We start from the raw sequence: 24,433 nt of genomic DNA on the forward strand, positions 1-24,433 counted from the left end.
GAAGCGACAAGCTGGTGGCTGGCAAACCGGCGCCTCCTGCCAGTTTCTTTCGGGAGAAGGCAGAGCCCCACTTCCCTGTTCACACGGCTCCCGGGGCCAGTCAGAGCGCCCCAGAAAGGCTTCTCTGCGTCAGCTCCGCCCCCAATTTGCTTTGTTCCCTTTCCAGTCAGCCCCCTGGGAACCGGGGCTCCAGTGTGGAGCGATGCTTCCCCCCTTCCCCCTGACTCAACTTAGAGATGCAAACGCCACGCTCCAGCCTTGGCATTTTAATCCCAAATGGGACAGGGCTGCTCTACCAGTGCAGTCCTGAGGCCTCCTGTGCTCAGACCCCGATGGGATTTGCAGCTGGGCTGCTCAGGAGAACAGAAAACCCGGGCTAGGAATCCTGGATTTCAAGGCGGTAGAAGCTGTTGGACGTCAGGGAGTCGAAAAGGCAACAGAGCAGCTCTTCAGCCTGGGGAGAAAAGGGGGGGAGCTGGCTTTACTGTCTGTTTGCCAGGTGACATGTGGGGGCAGGCTGAAGCCATCCCAGAGCAGAGGGGGGATTAGCCCAGCAGAAGGGAAACGCCCTTCGGTTACTCTTATAACATGGGCAAAAATGGCAGCGCACAAGATGCGGCATGGGAAACCACTAGAAGACATCCCCTCTGCTCCTCCTCCTCCCGCCCCTTCCTTGCCACCCCGCTCTGGCTCTCCTGCCCTGGCTGGCTGCCCCGGGGGTCTGCCCTCAGGCTTCCCAAAGGAATGGAGAGGGGCAGGCGTGCAGTCAGGTCACTGCCACCGGGCCCCGCTCACTGGGGTGGGGAGTGGGACAGCGGCGACGACTTCCGAGTCAGCGCGGGCACGGTGGGGCCTGAAGAGGAGCTAGGAGCCCGAGGGTGACGTTCTGGGCTGTGCCTTTCAGAGGGGCAGCACAGAGTTCCTGCTCCAGGGCGGGGGGCAGCTAAACTGGCTACGTGCTGAGAGTCCCCCCAACATGTGCTCAGCCCTGCCCTTGCCACGTCCATATGCCCGGGACTGGGAGCAGCTCCTTGGAAGATACCATTGGGGCTGCCTGCCCCAGTGCCTGCTCTGGAAGATATGGGGCTCTCAGGGCTCCTGTACAGGGGACTGACCCCTTCACCTGGCACAAAGAGGCTGGAGGGGGTGGGGATTTCCCAGGGTGCTTTGGGCAGTGTCACAGCCCCGCTCCTGGCGAGCATGCTGTCCCTTCTATTTCGTGTCAATGACGGAGCTTTTCGGGGCAGCTGACGGCAGGAGGCGGTAAGACGGCCACCTTGGCTGCCAGCGGCAGCTGGAAAGCTCCCGGGGCGGGAAGCCGGGCAGAGCTGGGGGAATCGAGCTGCCACCCGGAGGAGGCAGGTTTGTGCCGTGACCAGGCAAAGCTTTGCACTCTGATTGTCTGTCAGCCGGGGGGCTCCTCCCTGGCACACTGCTAGTAGGAGATAACCGTCTGTGGCAATGCAAATCAGAGGGCCAGAGCCAAACCACTCCGAGGGCATGGAAGTGCGCACTGGACGGGGTGGGTCATCCCGGCCCAGTGCAAAGCCAGCGGGACACACACACTAGGGCTGCCAGATGGTTTCAACAAAAATACCGGACACACTTGCCATGACATCACAATCGACATCCCGTCTGAGTTAGAAAACACCCGACAGTTCTATTGTCTCCATTTGTTTCCCAAACAGAAAGCTCAATACTGGACTGTCCCGTCCGGTTCAAAACTGGACACCTGGCAGCCCTATGAGCCATGTGCTCCGTGATACAGAGAGGGCAGCCGAATCCCACACGGAACTGGCAGGCGGGCGGGCGAGCTCTCTCCTCCCTGCACTTCGAGTGAGCCCCTGAGGGAAAACCGTCGCGGCTCGCTCTGGAGCAGTGCGCTACAGCTGCCTGGTCTTGACATAAGCTCTGAAAGGGGAGCCTACTAGCTCATGGTGCCTTACGCAGCAGGCCCCCAGCGACACTGGAGACTCTTCGTCCCCAGGTGTCCGGCTGGTGGTTCTTGCCCACATGCCCAGGGTCTAACTGATCACCGCACATGGGTGAGGATTCTCCAGATCGGACTGGCAGAGACCTGGGGGGGGGGTCACCTTCTTTTGCACTGTGGGGCACGGGGTCACTTGCTGGTTTGAACTAGAGCAGTCGGTGAATTCTTGGTCACTGGAAGTGCTGCAGACCTCAGTCCCTCACCAGAGGTTATGAGCTTATTACAGGAATGGAGGGGTGTGTGTGTGAGTGTGTCCTGCAATGCGCAAAGGACAGACGGGGTGATCATGATGCTCCCTTCTGACCTGGAAGCCTGTGGGACCATGAGCAGAGCGGGCGATCCCTTGGCTGTACGGCCCATGGCTTGCCCCACCGAGCTCTGCTCATCTGACGTGCTGCAAACAACGAGGATTTTCATCCTTAGCTCCTCTTATTTAGCCCCGTTGCCTGCCATCATATTGTTTCCCATTCGCTCTGGCCTGGGGGCCTGCTTGGCACTTTGTACTCTCGTTAGCAAGGGTCAGACGTGGCTGCCCGGGACAACCTTTGAGGCAATTCAAACTCATTTTTCTAGGAGCATGCTCCTCGGGTTTGCTCCTCGGTCATTTCTCAAGCTACCTGAGCAAAAGATGCCCTGCCAATGGGAGATGAAATTTCCCACCATGCAACAGGGGGAAGGGGCGGCCTGGCACCGCGCTGGAGGAGAGGCTGGGTTGGGGACATGAGCTCACATTCTCACATAGAGCAATGAAACTTGTCCCAGTGCAGAAAGCATCCCAAGCTCCTTGCTCCTTGGCTGAGCGCCCACGTACTGGCACAAGGGAGAAGAGATTTCATGCCAGACAGCAATGACCAACACTGTTTCCAAAGCAAACCAGAGGGCCTCCCCCAAGCCAGTGGGCAGCCCGGAATGGCTGCCGTGGCCCGGTACATGCCCCATTGGCACAGCAGGCAGTGTGGTGCCGCACACTCACAGCTGGCTCCCAAAGATGGGCTAGGGAAGAGTTGGGCTTGCAGACTTTGCTGGGCTTCCGATCGCACTCGGCTCAGCATCCTGGGACCTGCACTGCCTGTTGTCAAGGGCAACGCAGAATACCTTGTGCTGGAAACTACAGCTTTACAGCACTCACCAAGGGGTGTCCAACTGGCAAGGCCACAGAGCTGGGGCACCGTCCCAGGGTCTCTTGCAAGGCCTAGCCCTGAGGGTGCCGAACACTGATTTTGGGGAAATGTGCCATCTGCTGTCGCTCCGGCGGGAGCTTTGCCATGTCACCAACACATCTGACACCCTCCCTTGCTTTCCTGGACAGGCAGATTGGCTGGCTACCATTCCTCATGCTGTCCCATCTCCTCTAACCTATCCCTCCTTGTTCAGCCAGCACCCTCCCTCCAAAGTCTGTGTCTGGTTGGAAGCTGCTGGACAGACCCTCTCCACGTTTGCAGTGCGCTGTTGAGAAAACCGCCAGCCACCCCTCATTTTACGGGTTAGCGATCCTCCCCCCTGGATCAGAGACAGGGCTTCTAGAATCTGAATGCTGAGTGGCCAATTTTCCACCAGCGCTGCTTTTTGATGGAAAATTAGGGCTTCGACCAAATGAAAAGTATCTGATCCCTGGGGAAAATGTGCTCTGTTGACAAAAGGACAAAACATTTCTTCTATTCAAAATGGCACCGCGGTGCCTCACGGGAGTTGGAGTTCGGAAGCCTCACGCTCCCATTCTGTTACACGGGCTGAGCTCTCTGGCCAGACTACACCTCCCCTGATGCACCACAGCCAGAGACCCCCTGACCCACTCTCCCCTGCTCCTCTCTCCAGAGAAAGTTCCATTTTCATTCACATTTTCCACCAAAATAAACCCGTTCTCAACAGCTGGACTTAATCTACACCCACTTGCCTGCTTCTCGGTCTGAGGATACAGAAGATGCCGCATGCAGTCCTGCACGGCCTGCTTCTGCCGGTGGCCACTGGGAAGAGGGGGGGAAAACAGAGCAGGGGAAAAGCAAGTGTCACTCGGCCGTCTATGCCATCAGAGCCTGCAAATGACCTAGTTGGGGGAGGGGAACGTTCTTGGCCATGCGCATCTGTTGCTGAACTTCTTTACACAGCTAAATCCAGGGTTTTACGAAGCTTTGTATAAACGGATTGGAGCTCTTCAGATATAATCCCTCAGACAAACAGTAATGGCCAGTGATGTAACAGAGTCTCTGGGGCAGTGGGGGAAAGAGACAAGCCCTCGGGACCTGGCTATTTATCTCTGGAGGAAATCACACAGAGGAATTCCATAGGAGTTCTAATTGTTTCCCCAATTACACAGGGCTTCTGGACCGACCACCAAAACCCAGAGGCCTCCACTAGTCCTCGCTCCTCCCATGCTCAAGCCCATCCAAGCCCCCAGGAATGAGCCAGAGAGGGCGCTCCAGGACTAGATGTGCTGGGTTCGAGTTTCAAAAGCTTGGAAGCGCCTTTTTGGAAAGATCTGCTAGTTTTCCAGCTCTCGCGTGTGTGGGCTCAAGAAGAGCAGGGCCCTGGCGGCGTTCTCCCGGGGGGTGCTGCCCAGCGGCGAGCCGGCCTGTAGTGCCGCGAGATCGCCCTTGCAGGGTGCGGCACAGCGCAGGCTCTGCCGGATCCAGGGAAGCCCGGCACACATCGCAAACAATCAGCCTGTCGTGCTGGAGAGGGAAACTCTGCCTCCTGGGCCCACTGGGGTAATTGGTCTGCGATCATTCGGTTCCACTAATCAGCCCCTACGGGGGCTCTGTTTGTTTTAGCACGTTTACTCCTCTCCCAGGCATTCGTGGGGATTTACTGAACAGGGAGATTTTTTATTCCGTTCGCTGGTATTTGCTTGAAATTGGCTTTCCGTGGTAGATGCAACAGAATCCACCCCGGTGTTCTCCTATTGATTCTGCAGGTTTATTCTCCAAGCAAGCCTTCTTTTGGGGAACTCCCGGTGTCTTTGCACAACAAAATCCCAACACTACCCTGACCGTGTCCTGGAGAGACCCCAGTGCCTGGTTGGGGTGTTCTGGATGCGTGACTTCCGAAAATGAACGCTCTCTACCATGCTGGTCCCAATATAACCAATGACAGTAGGGTGGCCTTTGAGAGGTACCTCCCCTTAGGAAAGGTACATGGGAGATGAATTGCAGAAAAGGATCCCAGCCCCACGATGAGCTCAGGAGCTCTCTGGCATGTGGCTGGCGTGGTGGTGTCCCCGCTTACCTGTCCAGCAGGGAGTCAAAGCAAATAACGGCATTGTCTCGCTGTGCTGCTACCACCAGACAGGCCCCATCCAACAGGGAATGCTGCGAGGGAGGGAAGAAAGCAGGCTGTGTAGAGACCCACGTAAGGAACTCTGCTCAGCTGCTGATAGCACAAGGAACAGGCAGCGCGCTGCATGGGGGATGGAAGAGATGGGGCAGCACACGCTTTGAAAAGCAGGCCCCACGAGAATTCAGACCTCCCCATTCTCCTCGGGCTGGGCACGGGTCTAGTCATTTCCCTCTGGGCGAGAGGCAAACCGAGGCACTGACAGGAAGGCATGGCCTGGGGTGGTACTCAGACTGCGCTGACAGGCCTTGCTGGAGGCAGGAGGCGAGGGACTCCTTTGGGAGACTCCCATTGGCTCAGGACTCCCAGGCCTGTATGGAAATATACCAGCCACGCCTCACTGGTGACTGAAGAGATTCCTCGCTGAGTGGGGAAAAGGATTTCAGCGCAACACTCCCTGGTGCTCCCCGGCTTCCATCCTACTACCCATCCCTCTCCCTTCCTATAACAGCTGGGGATCATTCCCGGGTGGGGCTGGGGGAGGGACTGGCAGCCTTGGGAAAACCAGAGGGGAGCAGACTGGTGCTTCGTCTAATTGGCTACTAGATAGAATTGCTCTTCTATACAGATCTACTTTAAGGGGATATTGTCAGTGTAAAAATCATGCTCTGAAAATAGCTTCCCTGCCCTTGCTGCAGGAAGAGCTATGGCCCCACGCTGAGCAGCGAGAGGCAAACGATGTCCATGTTTTCTCAGTTGGGTGGCTGTGCGCGCATGGGACAGTCCTTTGTCTCTAGCCAGTGTCAGGCTCATCCCCCCTCCCCCTGCTTGCTTTGGGCGTTTGACAGCACTTCCTTGGATAGTCACCATGGCTACTTCCCTCTGGCCAGCTCCCTAGATGGGCCTGTCTTCCACACAGCAGCCAGGGAGGAAACATGTTTGGGGTCAGACTCTCACCGGGCTTCAAGAGCCAGAACTCCCTGGGCTTCAACAGCCCTTGTCACGTACTTCAGTGCCGGGGCAGAGCAGGGCTCAGGTTCTCAGCCATTTGCAGCACGGAGCTCCAAGCTGGGTGGGAACACGCTAGCCTGCCCCGGAGATGAATACTGGTGCCTCAGCACCAGCAAGCTAGCAACAAACTGGAGGCAGCTCAGAGATGAGCAACAAAAATGACTTGGGGTCTGATTTTTGAGCAAAACCCAGGAAAGGGTTAAATATGCTTAGACTGGCTATGCGAAAACTAGGCGGTGGGGCACAGAATCCCCTCCCAAGAAGTCAAGCGTGCACTCCCCAGGAAAGGAGGGGGGTTAGTTAGAATAGCCAAAGGGGGCCAGGGATGAATGAGTAAAATGAACAACAGGGAAACAGGCTGTAGGTATCAGGGGCAATGTCCTCCCTGAACCCGTGGCAGGGACTCCAAAAAGAAAGTGGGGATGCCTGTCTGCTTATAACCAACCTGGACTCTAGCAAGTGCGGTAAAGACACCCATGCACCGAGAGGGGAGGTACTCGAAGACCTGATGGGGGTTTGCCATTGCAGGAGTCACAACTAAGTGGAACTAAGAACTGTGAAGGCGAGCAAATGGGTGGGCCGAGGGAAGAGCAGCTCCTTGTTTGTCCCGTACCATTGCTGAAACACTGCGCCCCTCCGAGCTCAGTGTCTCGGAGACGAGGTGAGCCTGTGCTTTGTCCAGCACGGTGAGACGTATCCCTGTCACTGTGAAATCTCTGCCAATCAGCTGGTCTAGCAGTCCAAGGCAGGGTGGGTGCTCGGAGCCCCGAAGGGTTATCCCAGGAAGTATCAGGCAAGTGGTTTGGCAGAGTGTGTCCAGCAATGGCCGGTCTGAAGGGAAAAGACCAAAACACAACAGATGGCTGCTTAATATTGAAAAAAAAACCCAACAACCTGTAAATACCCTCCCTTTGTCCAAACAAATTAAATAATCCAGGGGCCAGAGGTTCATACAACACTATGCTGTGTAGATGCTAGCAGATGTGATTGCTCACTTCAAGCTGTGTGTGAGTGTTGTATGTAGTCAGACAGCAGTAATGACCCCATTTTCAGAGACATCACACCAGGACAGTGCCTGATGTACTACACGAGATATTATTCCATTTAATTTCATCCAGGCAAAGAAATCTGTTAATCCATCTGGTTTTATAATCCAAACATGCACTTCGGATCAGCATCTGTAAGGTTTGATGACTTTCGTGGTTTCCCTATGATAAATCTGTTGGTCTGTCCAGGCGAAAGCTTTGTGGATTTGATGAATAGGAGCCAAAGGAACAGGTTTCTGGGTGTGCAATAGAGCCCTCTAGTGTCCAAGATGATCTTAAAAGCTCATGTGGCTTAAAGTGCCAGCTGATTTAGTGGTCTCATGTCCTTGCCTTCTCAGGACAGTCCCACTGTGGCGACTGTCTCAGAAGCTGTTGGATGGGTGTATTGTGTCGGTCCAGCATGTTTCCTGACTCTTCTCTGTGCTTAGATCAGTGGTCCCCAACACAGTGGCTGCGGGTGCCATGGCGCCCGCGGGGGCATTTCTGTGCGCCCGTCAAGTGCTCGGGGCTGGCCTGGCCCCAGGCACGTGGCACATGCATGGCGCTGGAGCTGGCCCCGGGCGCATGGTGCACGGTGAGCGCCAGCCCCGGGAGCACCGCGAATTGGCCGCCCGTGCTCTGGGCGCGTGGTGCATGAGGGGAGTGCCGGCCCCGGGCACGTGGCGCTTGGAGGGGGCACCGGCCCCGGGCGCACGGCCCTTGGAGGGGGCACCAGCCCCGGGCGCGTGGCTATGGGGGGGCCCCGCCCCCATCCCTGGGCACAGGGCTATGGGCGGCCCTGCCCTCTGGCGCCCGGTGGGCGAACGGCCACGCCCCCTGGCGCCCGGCAACCTCAAATGGTTGGGGACCACTGGCTTAGACACTCTCAAAGGCAAAGGGCAGGCGGGGGGTGTCACGTTACTGGATCTTGAGGGGAGCAGCCAGATCACTGATGCACCCATAGGTGGGGGTGTTGGCCCCAAGAATGGTATAGAAGGGGGCCATGAGAGGTATTGAATAGAAGCTTACTGTCTGCTGATCCTGTGTACGCTATTTATGTGAGTGTATAATGTTCGTGTGTGTAGGTAGGAATCTGTAATTGTGTGGAAACTGAATATTTCTCTGAATGTGGTTGAGCACTGGGCAGAGCCTGGCCTATGGACAGGCTGATTAGCGAGGCCATGGGACAATGGCACTCGATGGGCCAAGGACACACCTAAAGCATGAGGGCGGAGGCCTAAGAGCTGCCAGCAGAGAGAGGCTGACTGCCAGGTGACTGGCTGCGGCCAAGGAGAGGCCAGGAAAGATGTATAAAGAGGCCATGTGGGGGACTCCATTTTGTTCTCAGCTCAGCACTTCATCCCAGAGGCAGCACTGCAGGGATTGAAGAGCCCGGAAGACCTGTGAACCCATCCTGATTCTAGGATGTGCAACAAGAACTTTTAAACCAGCAGCTGTAACATCTCTGCTAGAGCCTGCATCGAGGACTGGGAGATTCGGTGCATGTATCATACTGTACTTTAATAACCTTACTCTCATGCTTTTCTTTCTTGTGATAATAAACCTTTAGATATAGATTCTAAAGGATTGGCCCAGCGTGATTTGTGGGTAAGGTCCAGAGGGTAAAGTGACCAGGGATCTGTGGCTGGTTTCTTGGAACCGGACAGAACTTGTTCGGGGTAGGTGGGATTGGATGCTAGGACCCCCCACCTGTGTATAGGCCCAGGGCCATCTGGGGCACGGATATTGCTGGGGTGTCGGAGGGGTTTTGCTCGTGAGGCCTCAGGCAGCTGCTGAAGTGCTCTGTGAGACTGGTTTGTGGCCTGTTTGGAGAGGTCACCAGTCTGGGGACTGTAAGGAGCCCTGAAGTTGAGCGGACGCCCTCAGCTGTGCCCAGACACGGCCCGGTCGCTCACAGGAGGGCTGATACATACGAAACAGGGCAGACTCCAGGATTCACTGCCAACTCTGGGACACAAAGGCTATGTCTACCCTAAGGAGTTATTTCAAAATCATAACTCCCGAAATAAGCTATTCCTCTCCACAAGCAGGAGTTGTGATTTCGAAATACCGGGCATGGTAGAGTGACACTCACCTCGTTATTTCGAAATAGCCCCAGTGGAGACATGCCCAAAGTGCGGCTTGTGGAGTATTCCCGTCTCCTCAGGGAGGGTATGTCTACACTACCCCACTAGTTCGAACTAGCTAGCCCGTGCCGCGTGTAGCCGCGCGGCACGGGGTTCGAACAAACCGGCATTTAAAAATGGCGCCGGCCGGCTTATGCAAATGAAGCCCGGGAAATTCAAATCCCGGGCTTCATTTGCATGTTCGGTATGCATACATTACTCCGCTAGTTCAAACTAGCGGGGTAGTGTAGACATACCCGGAGGGGTCGCACTTGCAATAACTCTTGCAAATCCAGAACTTGAGAGGTCATCAAGTCCAGTCCCCTGCACTCCTGGCAGGGCCAACCACTAGGCAAACATTTTTGGGGGGCGGGGGGAACAACTCCAAGATGTTGGTAAGTGGTTAAGGGCTGCACTTTTCTGTGTAGGGGACATGGGGTCTGGGACAGGGTTTTAGTGCAGAAGGGAGCTCAGGATGAGGGACTGGGGTGCAGGAGAGGGGGTTGGGTCTGAAGGGAGTTTGGGTGAAGGATGAGTTATGACCTGGGGTGAGCTGAGCTGGAATGTTAGATGGAAGAGAGTCACGGATTGAACAGCCTTGCTACGGCTGCCCCACGGCTAACCCGAGGGGGCCAGTTACCTCCCATGCCTCTGAGTTCCCTGCCCTTTACTTATTCATATTCCGGGCAGGAAAAGGGCATGACCGAGAAGATGTGGCCGTGAGTGGCCTCGTCATGCTACAGAGATACATGGGCCCTGAGCCAAGGCTCACTGCAGTCCAGAGGAAAGGCCTGGCGTCCAAGGGGTTAATAAGTCTGAGTGGTTTGCAGCTCTGAGCAAGTCAGCGCTGACTCAGGCTGCCACCCAGGGCTTGTCTTGCTGGCCAAGGAATCAATAGGAATCGGAGGAGCTCGAGGTTTCCTTACCTAGACTCTGCTGCTGCTCGGTGCCCCGGGAGCCGAGCTGCCTTCTGGTTTCACGCCTTACGACCCTGCGCCGCTTGCCGGGTTCCGGTTGGACCACGGGGTCCCGCTGCATGTTCTCAATCTACAGGAGGGAAGGGGAAAGGCGGACCACGTGACTGGTGCCCTCTCATCAGCAGGGGCCATGCTTGGGAAGAGCGATCTGGGCAAGCTGTGGCATTCACCTGTCAGTGCCAGCCTAGGGAAGGCCGGGCCGGGCACTCGGGAGCTGAACACGCTCCCTTCTGTGGTTAATTCAGGGCACCTCGTTATCCTTGTCCAAAGTCCCTGCCCTGAGTCTGCCCAGGCCGGACTCTCTAGCCCCGTGGTCACCAGCCAGTCCATGGGGATCTACCGGGAGACCTTGGAGCCTCTGACGGGGGATCCTGACGGGTTTGGCCAAGAGGCTACCAAGTGCAGCACTTCCGCTGCCCCTCCCCCCACTGCTGTGCATCTCCTGCCCCCAGTCCCTCCAGGAGCCTCCTGCTTGCTGTGCAGGGCAGGGGAGGGAGAGGAGGGCGCTGAAGTCAGGGTGCCCCCCTTCCCGCCATATTCTATCACCACAGAACGGAGGGGGGCACAACAGGACTTGGGATGGAGTTTGCTGGCTGCTTTGGAGAGCGGTGCAGGGCCAGGGCAGGGGGGAGCCTGCCTTAGCCCCACTGCACCCCCACCCAGGAGCCACCTGAGATAAGCAGCACCCAGCTGGAGCCAGCTCCGAACCTCTGCCCCAGTCATGAACCCCTCCTGCACCTCTGTCCTAGCCCTGAGCCCCCTGGACCCAAACTCCCTTACAGAGCCTGTACCCTGAACCCCTCCTGCACCCCAACGACTGCCCCAGGCTCAGCTCAGAGCCCCTCTCACACTCCAAATCCCTCAGCCCAAGACCAGAGCCTGCGCCCCAGCCCTCTGCCCCTGCCTGGTGAAAGGGAAGGAGGCCGGAGTGAGCAGGGGAGGGCCTCGGAGAAGGGGCATGAAGTAGGTGGGGCAAGAGTATTTGGGTTTGAGGTACAGGCCATCCTCGCTGTAAGTCCAAGAGACGTTCCAAAAGACTTGGACTTCTTGTGAAACAACTTGAAGTGGGGAAACTTAATGGCTAGGGGATCAAGTCAATGACCCCATGCATGTTTTTTTTTCTCGTAAGCCCAAACTGCGGCCCGATGCGGACCCCGGCTAGTAGATTTTGTGCCCTCCAGCACTGTACAGGGGGGCTTAAGCTGAGGGTGTCCTTGAGCCTCAGGGGCCAGATCCAGGCAAGGCAGGGGCCACATCCAGCCCCCAGGCCTGAGGTTCCTCACCCCGATCTAGGTTGTAGTTTCCTAGTTCGTTTATGAGGCCATACGAGACTGTGTCAAAAGCCTTACGAAAGTTAATGCTTAGAGGAGGTGGAAACGGCACCCAACAGAGGACGAGATCAGAGTCCTGGGCTACCCAGGCCACAACCACTGCCCTGTTATAGCAGGACATGCTTCAGGAAAAGGCAGAACCCTACCTCCTCTTCCTTCAGCACCAGGCAATCGGCCCCGCACAGCCCTTCTGGGAAAAACAGCTTCGTATCCCGGACAGCAGCGTGGTAGGATCCGGAGCCTGCCAGACAGACACGAGGAGATTCTATCAGGCCAGGACTCACCCATTCTCCAGGCTCACTCTGCTGGATTGATGGCATGCAGCTCGCTGAAGGGATTGCTTTAAAGGGCAGCTGTTCTACACAGTCACCGCGAACATTTAAAGCCACTGTGTTTACATTTGCTTCATTGTCTTGGTATTTTGATTTGGCGCTATCATTGCTCAGCTTGTTCTTCATACTAACCAAGGCGCCTTCCGTTCCGTGGCAGGGTGATCAAATGGGGATGGCTGGAGGGAGTCAGTGGTAACAATGCACCATCCAGGCTGGATCACATGGGGCAGGTGTGGTCGGGTGGGAAGGAGCTACGAATGACCTCAGTACCCCGGGGGCTACACCTCACCATGGCATCCTGGAGAGCAGAATTTGGTTCTTTCTTCCCCTTTAAACATCAGCCACCCCAGAGGGAATGGGCATCAAAATCCCACAACAGCAATGCGCTCCTGGGAACACAGCTGAGATAGTCACTCTGGTTATGTCTACACCACAGGCTTTTTGCACAAATGCGCAGACACCCGCAGAGCATCCACACCTCAAGCGCATTTTAGCGCAAGTACATTTACAGTAAATCAAAAGAGCAGAGGAGTTTTTGCAGTGTAGGTATTCCTCTTTCCACGAGGAACAGCTCCTCTTTGTGTAAGAGTTCTTGCACAAAAAGGTGTGTATGGACAGGCAACAGGGGTTTCTTGCCCAAAAAGAGCCAATGGCCAAAAGCACAGGTGCTCGGGTGGCTATTCTGTGAATAGCAATCAGAGCTTTCTTTCAAGAGAGCGTCCACACAGTCTGGATGCTATTGCTTTTGCAATGCACTTTTGTAGTGTGGATGCGCTCTTGCGCAATATGTTTTTGCAGAAGATCTCTTCCGCAAAAAGCTTCTTGTGCAAGAAGCCGGCAGTGTAGACGTAGCCTCTGGGATTACTTTAGGGGCTGGGCATTTTCATCAATAGGCACGGCTCAGCCACGAGGCAAAATGTGTTGGTTAATCATGCACCACTATCCACACCTCTTGATACCAGGGTTGTGGAGAGTGGGACAATATGGGGGGAAACACGAGGAGGAAGGATGGTCCTGTGATTAAAGCACAAGACGGGGAGGCAGGAGGTATCTGACCCAATCCTGAATGCGACACTAACTGCCTTGTTAAGTGATGGGAAAGTCATTTAACTGCCACGTGCCTCAGTTTCCCCTTCTGCAAAAGAGGGCAGATGAGATTTTGGTACAGCCCAGGAGTGCTGTGAAGCTGTATTCATACTGCTTAGAAAGTCTCAAGTGGAAGGACTAGAGAAAGGAAAGTTATGCCCCTGGACTGGAGTTCAAGCAGGCTGCCAATGCGCCGGGCAGACTGATGCTCCTGGGATGCGAGAGGTCCCTGCCCCAAAGCCTGCTGCTCTCTGGAAAGTGCTCACCCATTGCAGGCTGCGCAGACTCAACATCCGACTAGTCATTTGTGGTGCAAAAGCTCCTGGAGTCTTCTGTCAGAAGAGGCCTAATGCGAAAGTCAGCTGACCCCAGAGCTGTGTATCGAGTGATCGGTGGTGCGGAAGCCATGCTGCCAGCTGCAGAGCCCTGCGGCCTGATTCGCCATTGCCCTGTACCTTGTGAATGGCACTCAAACCTCAGCAGAGCTGGTGTAAAATGCTCCAGGCCCTGCTGCTCCAGTGTAAATGGTCACGCAAGATGCAGGGCCACAGGGCATCAGACACCCTGCACCTTGGTGTGGAAAACAAAGATCCAGAGCAGACGGAAGCAGTCCAGGTGGTCAGCTGCTAGTATTAAAAGCGTGTGGCTGTTTGGTGCAATCAGCCGAATTCTAGCCTTGCCTTGCTTGATTTTTCTTGACCATGCTAGGGACTAATGGTCCCTCTGATTTTTTCCATCAGTGTGCAGAATAAATGTTGTTATCTGCACCAAGGCATGTGCAGATGTGCACCGCCAATAGAAACACAGGCTGCCGGCTGTGAGTGCTCTGACAATCAGCTGAGTGGAATTTGAATCAATGTCCAGGGAACCCTGCTAGGGGCTGCTGCTAGGGGAGGAAACTCACACAATTCGTGTCTGCTCCAGTTCAGTAAGAGGATCTGGCAGGGAGCCAGCAATGTGTCATTGTCTGGGGCAAAACTAAGGACACTTGGTGTTTTTTCATATGGCAAAGAAGTCTGCTTGGGCAAGCCCCTGTCGCTCGCCAATCAGTCCATGCCGAATGCTGCTCTCCCTGCTCTGCCTTCCCGTGCTCGGAGGATGGGCATGGAGAACTGATGAATGCCCCATGTCCCAGGACGGACTGCTGCTTGGCACAGCTGGCTGGAGTGCACCCTGCCCTGCCTTGGCAAACTACACAGTGGCCTGTCAGCGACTGACCACTGGCCACCTGAGTGCGGCTAGCTGGCTCACACCGTTATTTACGTTTTCAGAATAATGTGGCTAGTTCGCAATAGCCGTACCACTCTAGTGGCTACTGCTTCAGAACTGGCTGGGAGCCCTTCTGCAGACACTGTCGGCTGCGTGACCTCTCGAGGAATAGACACTCTGGGGCCAACCCCTCAGCTGGTGTAAGTAGCCAAAGTGGGACCCTTCAGATTCACAGGGTCCCACTTTAGCTACAGTGATTGAAATCCATCGACCCTTTTCCACCAGGCGTGGCGAGATCTCATCCACCGAGTTTTCAGCACGTGGAAATCCATCAGCCCTTTAGGAACCTGAGAAGCAGGGTTTCAGGCTGGGCATGCGCCAGGTAAACAGCTCTGATATTTCTTCAAATCTTTCAGGCTGGTAAACCCTACTCCCAATTACTTCCCTGACTGGGATCATCCGAGTGGGAGTGCAAAGGGATTTCTCTTGGCTTATCCCTGAGGACTGGAAAAGAGAACAACTCTTGAAGAGCCAACTGAATTCCTTGAAGCATCCACACGGTCACTGGCTACTTGCTGATGTACGGGAAGATGTGGGTTCTCTCTCTTTGCAAGGGAGCTGCTGTCAGAGTGTGGCCGTTGGTAAATCCTGTGTACGTCAGACTCTGTACTGGCATGGATCCTGTTGAGCGCAGAAAGATCCTTCCTGTGTCCACGCAGGCTGGCTGGCTGGCTGGCAATATGAGCCGTTGAGGCAGAGTGTGGCAAGCCACCCTTACGAATTTTGAAAAGCTCTGCAGGAGACTCGTCATCACGACCTTGAACATGCAGCTCAATCTGCTGAGCGCTCTCAATTCCAGCATGGAGAGTGATGGGGAAGGAGGGGGATTTGGTGCCATGGAGTAGAACTAAATAGCAAATCTAACTAGCCTAAAGGGGGCTAGAGAACCAAACCCATGTGCTTCCTAAAGCTTACTTATTTTATTTGGAAAAATACTAAGTTGTCAACCAGCAGATTCAGATATTTTCCCACCTCCACACTAGGGAGAGAGATGAGAACGTGATCCCTGAGTTGGAAGTCTGGGGATCAAAGGGGATTCTGACTCTCTACTTGGGTGGCTTTGGCCAGAGCCAAGGCAGCAATGGGGCTATTAACCTCTTCACACATCTCCACCTAGAATTCTGCACGGCCCCTACCCAGCAGCCACAGCTCCCCATGGGCTCTGGCTTTGGTGTCGTGCGGAGGTGCCTCCCCAGGTTGCTCTGGCCTGGCAATACATGAAGAAGTAGTTGCAGGCCATCTTTGTTTCCCTTGGCCTATGGGAGTCCCTCAAATATCATTTTCTTAGCTTGGGGACCCACCATAGAATCCATTTTGGACTGAGCTGGTACCGTACTGAGCCCTCCAAAGGCATGGGTCTAGCGTTTGGGCCAGCGTAGGGTCCTCCGGCCCCAGTAAGTCCACCAGCTTCTTTACAGCATTCTCTCTCTGCAGGCACAACACAAGGGAGGAGCCAGAGGTGAGGTAGCTGCTATGAGCTTCTAAAATTGCAGGCTCCTGAAAAGAAAAGTGGGGAGAGACTCAGATTGTACTGATGCACGTTGAGTATTAGATACACCTGGCAAACTTCCAATGGCTAACCACATCCACAGCGTAATAAACACCATTTATTCCCTGCCCTGCTTCCTGCCAAAGGGCCATGTGCTCCCTGCCAATACCCCCCGCCCCAAAGTTCACCAAGCCCACACATGTGCACGTGGCCCACTGGCGAGTGCATGTTACACAGGGCCGGCTCGACACCCGATCCCCAGAGAATAGGGGTGTGTTACTTCCAGCGCCACCTAGGGACTCTTGTCTGTTTAGCTCAAGCTGTAGCAGTTCGTGCTTGGAAGCCGCCGGTTCAATCCAACATGGCCGCCCTCTCACACACGAGCATACCTACGTAGCTCTCGTAGCGTTTTACGATAAATCCTTTGGAAGCACCCAAATGAAAACTGCTTTCCCTGAGGACATTAAAATATTCCACAGGGGCACACGTGGTGCCTGGCTGCACGTCCCCCTGACTTCAGGGCAGGGGCGGCCCAAGGCGAGCTACCGGCAGCTGGCGCCCCAACCGGAACGCGTGATCGGCACCCCTGCTTCCACAGCCATCAATGGCGTGACGTCGTCATTGGGCGCCCCGTTTAACGCTGTGCCCTAGGCGACAGCCAAGTTGGCCTATACGCACGGGCCGCCCCTGCTTCAGGGAATACGGACAGGGAGAGGCGTTAGCCATCATTCTCAAGCCTTGCAAATAACTGGAGAAAACTCCTTTTCCAACTAATATTGAGCATTCCCCAGGGGGGAAACCAAAACAAACACTAATGATCCAACACGACAGATTATGCCACCTCGGAATGGGATGCTGATGTTGCTAAGAGGTTACCTAAGAGTCTTGATACATCTAAGGACATTTTTTCTCATGAAATTAGGTAAAGCTGACAAACAAGTCACTGGCGTCCAAGCTCATTCCCATGGTATTATTGCCTATGGAAAGTATATGCACAAACTCCACAGGGCTGTGCTGTGATAAAAAAGTGCTGTTGAGTCCCGGTGCAAGAAATGTAACAGCGCAGAATATCTATCCACTTTTCAAATCAAGAATTTCACAACCCAGTGCATTTTGTTTTCAAAAATGTGCTTTTGTTTCATCACGTGAAACCCATTTTTCAGAAATGTTTGATAGAATTCTTTTGATCAAGAATATTACCCAAACCGCTACCTCAATTATCAACATTTGCCTTGGCAAATTAAAATGCTGAGAACTGTTGCAAATACATTCGATATAAATGTCAATAAACATTTCCATTAAAATGTCACAAAAGACTTTTTTGGTCAACGGAATTTTACCGTTTTTTTCAGATAAAAAACGGAAATTTCTCAATGAAGAAACGTCTGGTTTGAAAACTTCTTATCTGTACTACTGCTATTACTTTACAGTGTGGTTCCATTATGAAAAGAAACCCAGGAGAAATGCTGGGGCAGTGGATCTAGATTTACTGTCCTGCAATGGCTCCCATGCAAACGTGTTTCATTTTGAGGTGCTGTGTCTAACGGCTGACCCTGAAAACTCATGCTGGGACCAGAGAATCAAGCTGGCTTCTTTCCTTCTGGTGGACTGTCACAGGCAGCAAAGTCCTGCAGGCCAGACAATGCCCCCATTTACCCTCATGCAACCTCACTGTCTTCAGTGACATCCTCGTGTAGCACTCATGTCGTTGACTGGGACTTAGAAACAACTGCACCGATGCCCGAGAAAGATCAGTGTTAAGCTGTGTAGGCTGTGCAGGGCTGGCAGGATTCAAAAGCAGCAAAACCTTTTCCTCTGCTCCCCAAGTCAGACTGGAATAGAAACCCACAGCAAACGCAGGCCAACACGGGATCTGTAGCATGCACCATGGGCCAAGGGTTACTGAGACCGAGCAATTGCTCAGCTGCCTGGTAACAGGAGTTGCTCGAGATGGACGAGCCAGGAGAGGATGTGCGCACACCCCTGTATTCCTACTCAGAACTTTAGTCAGCAGTGCCTCCTCATGCTCCGGTACAAGGGGCAGCTCCTTCCCAAGCTCAGAGCCGGGGCACAAAGGGTCAAGTGCCCCCAAACACCATGGGAGGGAGAACCAAGCAGCCAGCAGCTGGTGGGAAGAGCCTGCCTTTTGGGGGGTCTCTTGGGGCCCCAGGCAGACTGGGGAACTAGCAGGGGACTGCTGTCGGCAGCAAAGGTCCCCCCCACCATACTCACCAGCAGCAGTGGGGGGAAGTGGAGTGACCTGGCCCCAGCCTGCTCCACTTCCTGCCACCAGGGAGCGGGTGGGGGCCAGCTTCAGCCATTTGCCCCTAGCCCCCAGGCTCCAAGTGACACAGCCCAGGGATTAGTGAGTAGCCTGGCGCTGGCAGCAGAGAGCGACCCCCCTCTCACTCACTCGCAGCGGGAAGCAGAGCGGCACAGCTGGGAGCCAGGGGGGTGGAGCAAGCAGGGGCCGGGTCGCTCTGCTTCCTTCACTGCTGCCAGTGACTGTGGCAGGGGGACCCAACAAATGTTCCCTCTAATTTTCCCATCCATGTGTAGAATAAATTTTGTTATGTCCACCAAGACACGTGTGGATGTGCACCACCTGCAGAAACACACACTGGCTGCTGGCTCTGGTAATCAGCTGGCCAGTACCTGGATCTCTTCTGGGTGGCTGCTCACTCTGTAGCTTAGAGAACACTGGACCTGGACCTGAGTGGAACAGGAGCGGGGAGGGGGCCTGGGGAACGAATGGAGATGGCGGGGCAAGGGCAGGAAGAGGTGGAGCCCTTCCCCGAGTTAGGGATGGCATGGAAAGAGTCACATAGTGTGTGGGGGGGGAGTCATGTGGCAGGTCCCACTGTGCAAAGGGCTTGGCTGTATTTTTTTCTCCTGTGTTATTAAAGGGTTCCCACCTGACCCTGAGGGATTCCTGTTTTAACAGCTCCACTTCCAGAGCCTTAATTTCCTCACCAGCCCTTCACCTTAACCACCCAGTCTCTGTAAACAAACTACTGACTCTCGCCCTGGGCACCTCTCCCTCTGCGAATGTGCATTTCACTCGAAGGTGTGTGAACCCCCTTCCCCTCCCGCCCACACCTCCTGTCTGGAAACCTGGGCAGGAGGGGAAGGGGGCTGAGCTCTGATTGCAAATGTAATAGGACTCATTATGAATTAGGGCATTTACTTAATAACTTATTCCGTGCCTGGGAGATTTCCTCCTGAACGGAATTATGCTCAGAACTTTCCTTTCAGAGAAACCTGGCCTGTTTCTTTGTGCCATGTGATACAAACAGGCTCTCAGCCTTGCCGCTCTCTTCATAGCTGACACCCTGTGCAGACAGAATTGTTTTGTGGAATTCACCTGTGCCAACCACTGAGAAATCCCGGACTGGAGTGTTTTGCTTTAACAGAAATGGATTCTATCAGCACATGCTGCAGCGGGACCACTTTAAGAGCTAACGCAGTCATAGATCTGTCTGGTTTTTAACAAACCTGTTTAGCTTCAGAACAGAGAAATCCTAAGACAATGTCTGGTTTCAGGCTTATGTGTTTCATCCCAACAAGGCTGAATTTTTCCAGGACTAATTTTCGGAGGATCTTGGCGAGGCTACGAGCCCAGACACCAGGTTTGATCAGCAACACAGTGCACAGAAGTTGGGCTCCTGTAACAGAAAAACAACAGTGAAAGCAAAGCTGCTTAAAGCAGGAGAGCAGGGGTACTCACTCAGTAGTTTTAAAGGCAAACATCAGTTAACTGTTTGTCAGCTAGGACAAGCATTTAAAGAGCAAGGACTTTAAAAGAGCAGCTGGCATGTAGTCTACAGGACACTACTGTCAGAACCAAACAATCACAGAATAAAGATGGTATGCTTTAACATTTTAGTTGTAAAATATATTTAGAGCAGGCAAGGCCAGAAGGGCGATTCTATCTGATATCTGAATGTCTGTGAGCAGCTCCAAACATCTTATAGTACAAATCTGTAGATCCAGAATCAATTAAGATATTTCTGTGGGATGCCATTTTTGCATATGTTAAACAGGGTAATTTAACCCCCCCCCCCTTTTCAAGTAATATAAGATCAAAACAAAGCCGAAGTTAGCACAGAGTTTATAATGCAATCCTTGGGGTAACCATGTAGCCGTGTTAGTCTGGTGTAGCTGAAACAAAATACAGGACTATGTAGCACTTTAAAGACAGTCTTTAAAGTGCTACATAGTCCTGTATTTTGTTTGGGATAACCACTGAGCCCTTAGCATCCTTTATTTAGATTCCGTATGTGTCTGTTTCCCCACTAGGACTATACTGCTTAGATGGGCACTGTCAAATAGCTTAGCTCTGAGATTCTTATGGGTACTTAGGCACACAACTGCCACTGGTTTAGAGGGCAGTTAGATGTCTAAATATCACTGAGGAGCTGAGCCAAAATCACTTTGCGTCTGACCCAAACTCCCGTCTGCAGAGCAGAGAACCAAGCTCAGCATCTTGGTGCACATCCCTGAAAACGACAAAATGAAACTGACCAGGAAGGGGAAGTGAAACTGATCAGACTAGCTCCACTGTCCTCACTGGGCATAATACATAAAGCAAACAAACAGTATAAAAATTCTATCAGTCTCAGTTATTGAAAGCGCCATAATTTTAAGAGTACAATTATGATTTTATCTCGATAATATCCTTTAAAGATTTGCAGGCAAACTGTAATGTTGGAAACAGTGAACTGGGACCCGTCAGCTCCTCGTACCTGGCCATGTCAGCTAGCATGAAGCATGTAATAATAATAAGTATTGCAGGCTGCTAATACTGTTACCGTTATTATCTGCCTGCATATATCAGATGTCACTTTATGTTTTCTATGCACCAAGTTACTGATTATACAGATGTTAATGCAACGAAGCATCAGTAATACTACATATAATTTGGCGCATGGAGTTATTTTCAAATGGCAAGAGACATGTTATTGATTCATGACACAAAGCAATTTGGAGCCAGATAAAAAACAACAACATGCCCCTCTTCTGTGTACATCTCAGTGAGACAAATTAACCCATTTTCTTCTGGGAGCTTTCACATTACAGGGTCTCATATTTTCTGTACAAAATCCTTGAACAGAAAGGTAAATGCCATAGCAACAGCTTGCTCTGCAGAGGCAAACCTCCTGCTACCCTCAGCTACTGGTGGATAGAATGGCAATCTAAATTACATACTGTTACATAAGTAGTCATTGTCCTCAAGATGTTTTATGCACCATCTGCTGTGTTTCCGGGCAAACATTCCTATTCTTTCTGGGATGTGCTTAACTATACGTGCTGCCTATTCATACAAATTCCACACCCAAAGGTGTGTACATGTTTTTACCTTCAGGTGAGCCTGCAAAACTGATACCCTCAGCTTCCCCTAAGAACCACACCGGGTGTGTCTACACTGCATCTGGAGCTCGAAAGAAGCTGTGCAATTCGAGCTATGCAAATTGTGTAGCTTATCTTGAGTTAATTTCGAAATAAGCCGCTACTCCGAAACTCCTCGTGGAAGGAGGTTTACAGGGACGCCGCAATAGCGAGCCCGTGAGAGTTCGAAATAACAGGCACACTCAAACGATGCGGAACAGCTATTTCAGGATACCTCCTGTGTCTAAGGCGGTTTTGCTTTCCAGGAGGTTGAAGCCAACCTGTGGCACTCACTCGTGTACACTGCTAAACTGGAGAGGCTTCCTTCCTTGGGTGTATAAATCAATGCGGTCTCAAGAGCAGCACGTGTCAGGTTCCTGGGATGTTTAGACAAGGGAGTGTATGTCACTGTCTGTGTTCAAGCCCAGGGAAGCATCTCATGCAGTTCAGGCGCCGTCCTATTGGCGTCTAAGCAAGCTGGCTCCACAGAGGCCCTTTCCCCATGGATATCTGCAGCCTAGCACTGCACGTGAGCCAGTGAGCTGGAGAGAGCCTGCCCTCACCTGCTTGCATGTAGGCGAACAGCGACTCTGCGTGGCCTCTCCGAGTCTCTGCCCCTGGAGAAGAACAGCAAAGGGACTTGGTAGGTGAGCGCTGCTGTGGGCCGCAGGTGAGGAGCGTGGCCCTCTCTGCTGCACTGCAGCATGTGGCAGTTACAATGGTGGGCGCCCTTCACGGCGCAGGTTTTGTTTTCAGCTAGCCCATCCCCACACACGGGGCTGGGACTCAGAAGTGCTGAGCACCCACAAATCCTATCCAGGTCTAACATGGGCCTGCTGAATGGGGAGTATTCCCAGGGACAACTGCCAGCCACCGGAGGGGCCAGGGCAAAAGGCCGTCAGGCCCCACGAGGAGACCCTGCGGGCGAATGTTTTCTCCCGCTTGACGGGGCACCGCTGCTGGGCGATAACGGGGCAGCTACAGGAAGCTCAAGGCCCACTTGAGTTACATGTGAACCAGGAGCGGAGGAAGCTTCCTACAAGCGAGGGGCCATCAACACCCAACACCTGCATGGCTCCTTCCTGAGCCCTCACCCTCGCACTGCCCCTCCCCTTAGACCCTGCCCCTCCCCTTGCTGCTCGCCCTTACAGCCAGTGAAATATGACAGGGCTTGGCTCTGTGACCCCCGTCCAGTCCAGAGCCCCTGATGTGAGCTGGGGAGTTCCCTGGGGCCCTGCTTTCCAGTGCCCAAAGAAAAGCGCCGGATGGATTACTCTGATGTCCTGCCCAGGGCTCCGGTAACGTACAAACCAGGCCGGCCAGGCGGCCAGACTGAGTCACCATGCAGCCTGGCAATGGCATGAAAAATGCCACTTGGGGTCCCGAGGGCTGGAACCCCATGAAGAGCCAAGCAGCTCCAGCGCTGTGCCCACCCCCGAATGCATGTCACACGCATATGGGGCACCGCCCAGTGACGGGACGCTTCTGAGCCTCTCAGCCATCTAGGACACAGCGGGCCCGCCAGCTGAAGCGGACTGTGCTCCGGGCACAACGTCCGTCGGAGCGACTCCCAAACATCCAGGCGTCTTAACGCTCGCGTTTATAAAACTGACACCCCCCAAGGGACAGACAAGGCAATACGGAGCCTTCCACCTCCAGGCTAGTGGTTGATGGCCAGTCTCGATGCGCAAGGGCCGGGCAGTGGCAGGGAAAGGGGCTTTGATGGAATCAATTCACGGCTCTCAGTGCAGCTACAGTAGAGAGGTTACAAACCAACCGGTTGCCCCTCTCTCGGCATTCTCGGCAGGGGCCATGGAGCCTGAACTCCCCACAGGCCCCTCTGGAACACCCCTTCCCGCCACTGAGCCGGTGCTGGGGAGGCCTGTAACTTTCGCCTTTAGCACAGGGCCGTCAGTCTCCTGGCGTTCAGCCTGGCCGCTTGAACATGCCTGACACCCAGTTAAAAAGGAAACTCTGTTTGCGAGCAGCAGACATCACCCCACCGCTTCGGAGTCTGTGCAGTCTCCCATCCACGTGACTGCTGCTTCCCGCAGCCTTTCCCTGGGAGCTGCCCAGCCGCCGCATCCCTTCCTTGCCATGGCCACTGTTCTGTTCTGGGAGCATGTGAAGAGGGAGTAGGTAGCAGATGTATCTGCACTGCAGTGGGGGAGGTGATGCCTGGCAGGGGCAGAGCTCGTGCACTCTATGGGGTGGTGTGGACAGCCGGTATGTCCGACCAGAGCTGTCTAGCTCTAGGTCTGCCTGACCCCTGGGTCTGAGCACGGGTGGCTAGCCCGCCCTGCTGCTCATGCTGCAGTGTCCACATGGACATTGTACCCGCACTGGCAATGGCACCTCCCCACAGACCCTTTGTCATCCATCCCCAAGCACCTCTTCCCTTCTGGGGTATTCTGGAAGCCCCACACTCCTTGACAGCCCTAGATGGGACTGCCTGTCTGCCTGGGACAGGATGAAGACTGGAAAGGGGTCCAGCAATTAGGGCACTGGCCGAGACTTGGCGAATCTGGGTTTAAGTCCTAGCTCTGACACAGATTTCCTAGGCAACCGTGGGCAAGTCACTTAGTTCCCCATCTGTGCAGTGGGGAGAACAGCAGTGCCTGCCTCGCATGAGGACGTGAGGATACGCCTATTAAAGATGGGTGGGCCTGGGCACCAGAGAGTTCTCAGAGATGGACAGACAGGAGGGCTGGCTGAGCTCTCACCAGAGGGGCCCTAGGGTGCAAGGCGCCCCCACTCCATGGTCAGTGAGCAGACAACAAATCTGGACCTTGTACGTTGCTCTCCTGCAGTCAGCCAGGCTGGTGACTGCCAGCACCATTTCATGGGCACAGGCTGCCTTCCATGCTCCACTCCATCTGCAGCACTCTTTGAATCAGAGAACCTCAGGGCGGGCGGAGACCTCGGGAGTCGAGTCCAGCCCCCTGCCCAAAGCAGGACCAACCCCAACTCAACCATCCCAGCCAGGGCTGTGTTAAGCCGGGACAAACACCCCTAGGGATGGAGATTCCAGCCCCTCCCTCGGGGACCCAGCCCAGCCCAGCGCTTCCCCACTCGCCTAGGGAAACAGCTTTTCCTAATCTCCAACCTAGACCTCCCGCACTGCAACTTGAGCCCATTG

At 54.1% G+C, this 24,433-nt stretch overlaps 1 protein-coding gene across 8 annotated transcripts in view; it reads right to left on the reverse strand.

The window, feature by feature from the left end:
- Positions 1 to 251: 251 nt before the first annotated feature.
- Positions 252 to 24,433, reverse strand: part of DNAAF8 (dynein axonemal assembly factor 8) — a 114,590-nt gene continuing 90,408 nt past the window's right edge. For all 8 annotated transcript variants that reach the window (XM_075899066.1, XM_075899063.1, XM_075899067.1 and 5 more), the window contains 9 exons: positions 21,858 to 21,911; positions 19,402 to 19,571; positions 15,719 to 15,914; positions 11,877 to 11,971; positions 10,349 to 10,469; positions 6,885 to 7,102; positions 5,213 to 5,295; positions 3,885 to 3,954; positions 252 to 454 (listed from right to left, as the gene is read on the reverse strand). In XM_075899066.1, the coding sequence (XP_075755181.1) occupies positions 377 to 454; positions 3,885 to 3,954; positions 5,213 to 5,295; positions 6,885 to 7,102; positions 10,349 to 10,469; positions 11,877 to 11,971; positions 15,719 to 15,914; positions 19,402 to 19,571; positions 21,858 to 21,911 (1,085 nt within the window). In that variant the 3' untranslated portion in view covers positions 252 to 376. The remainder of the gene's footprint in view (positions 455 to 3,884; positions 3,955 to 5,212; positions 5,296 to 6,884; positions 7,103 to 10,348; positions 10,470 to 11,876; positions 11,972 to 15,718; positions 15,915 to 19,401; positions 19,572 to 21,857; positions 21,912 to 24,433) is intronic.

Source organism: Pelodiscus sinensis, chromosome 16 (assembly GCF_049634645.1).
Source record: "Pelodiscus sinensis isolate JC-2024 chromosome 16, ASM4963464v1, whole genome shotgun sequence".
NCBI lineage: Eukaryota > Metazoa > Chordata > Testudines > Trionychidae > Pelodiscus > Pelodiscus sinensis.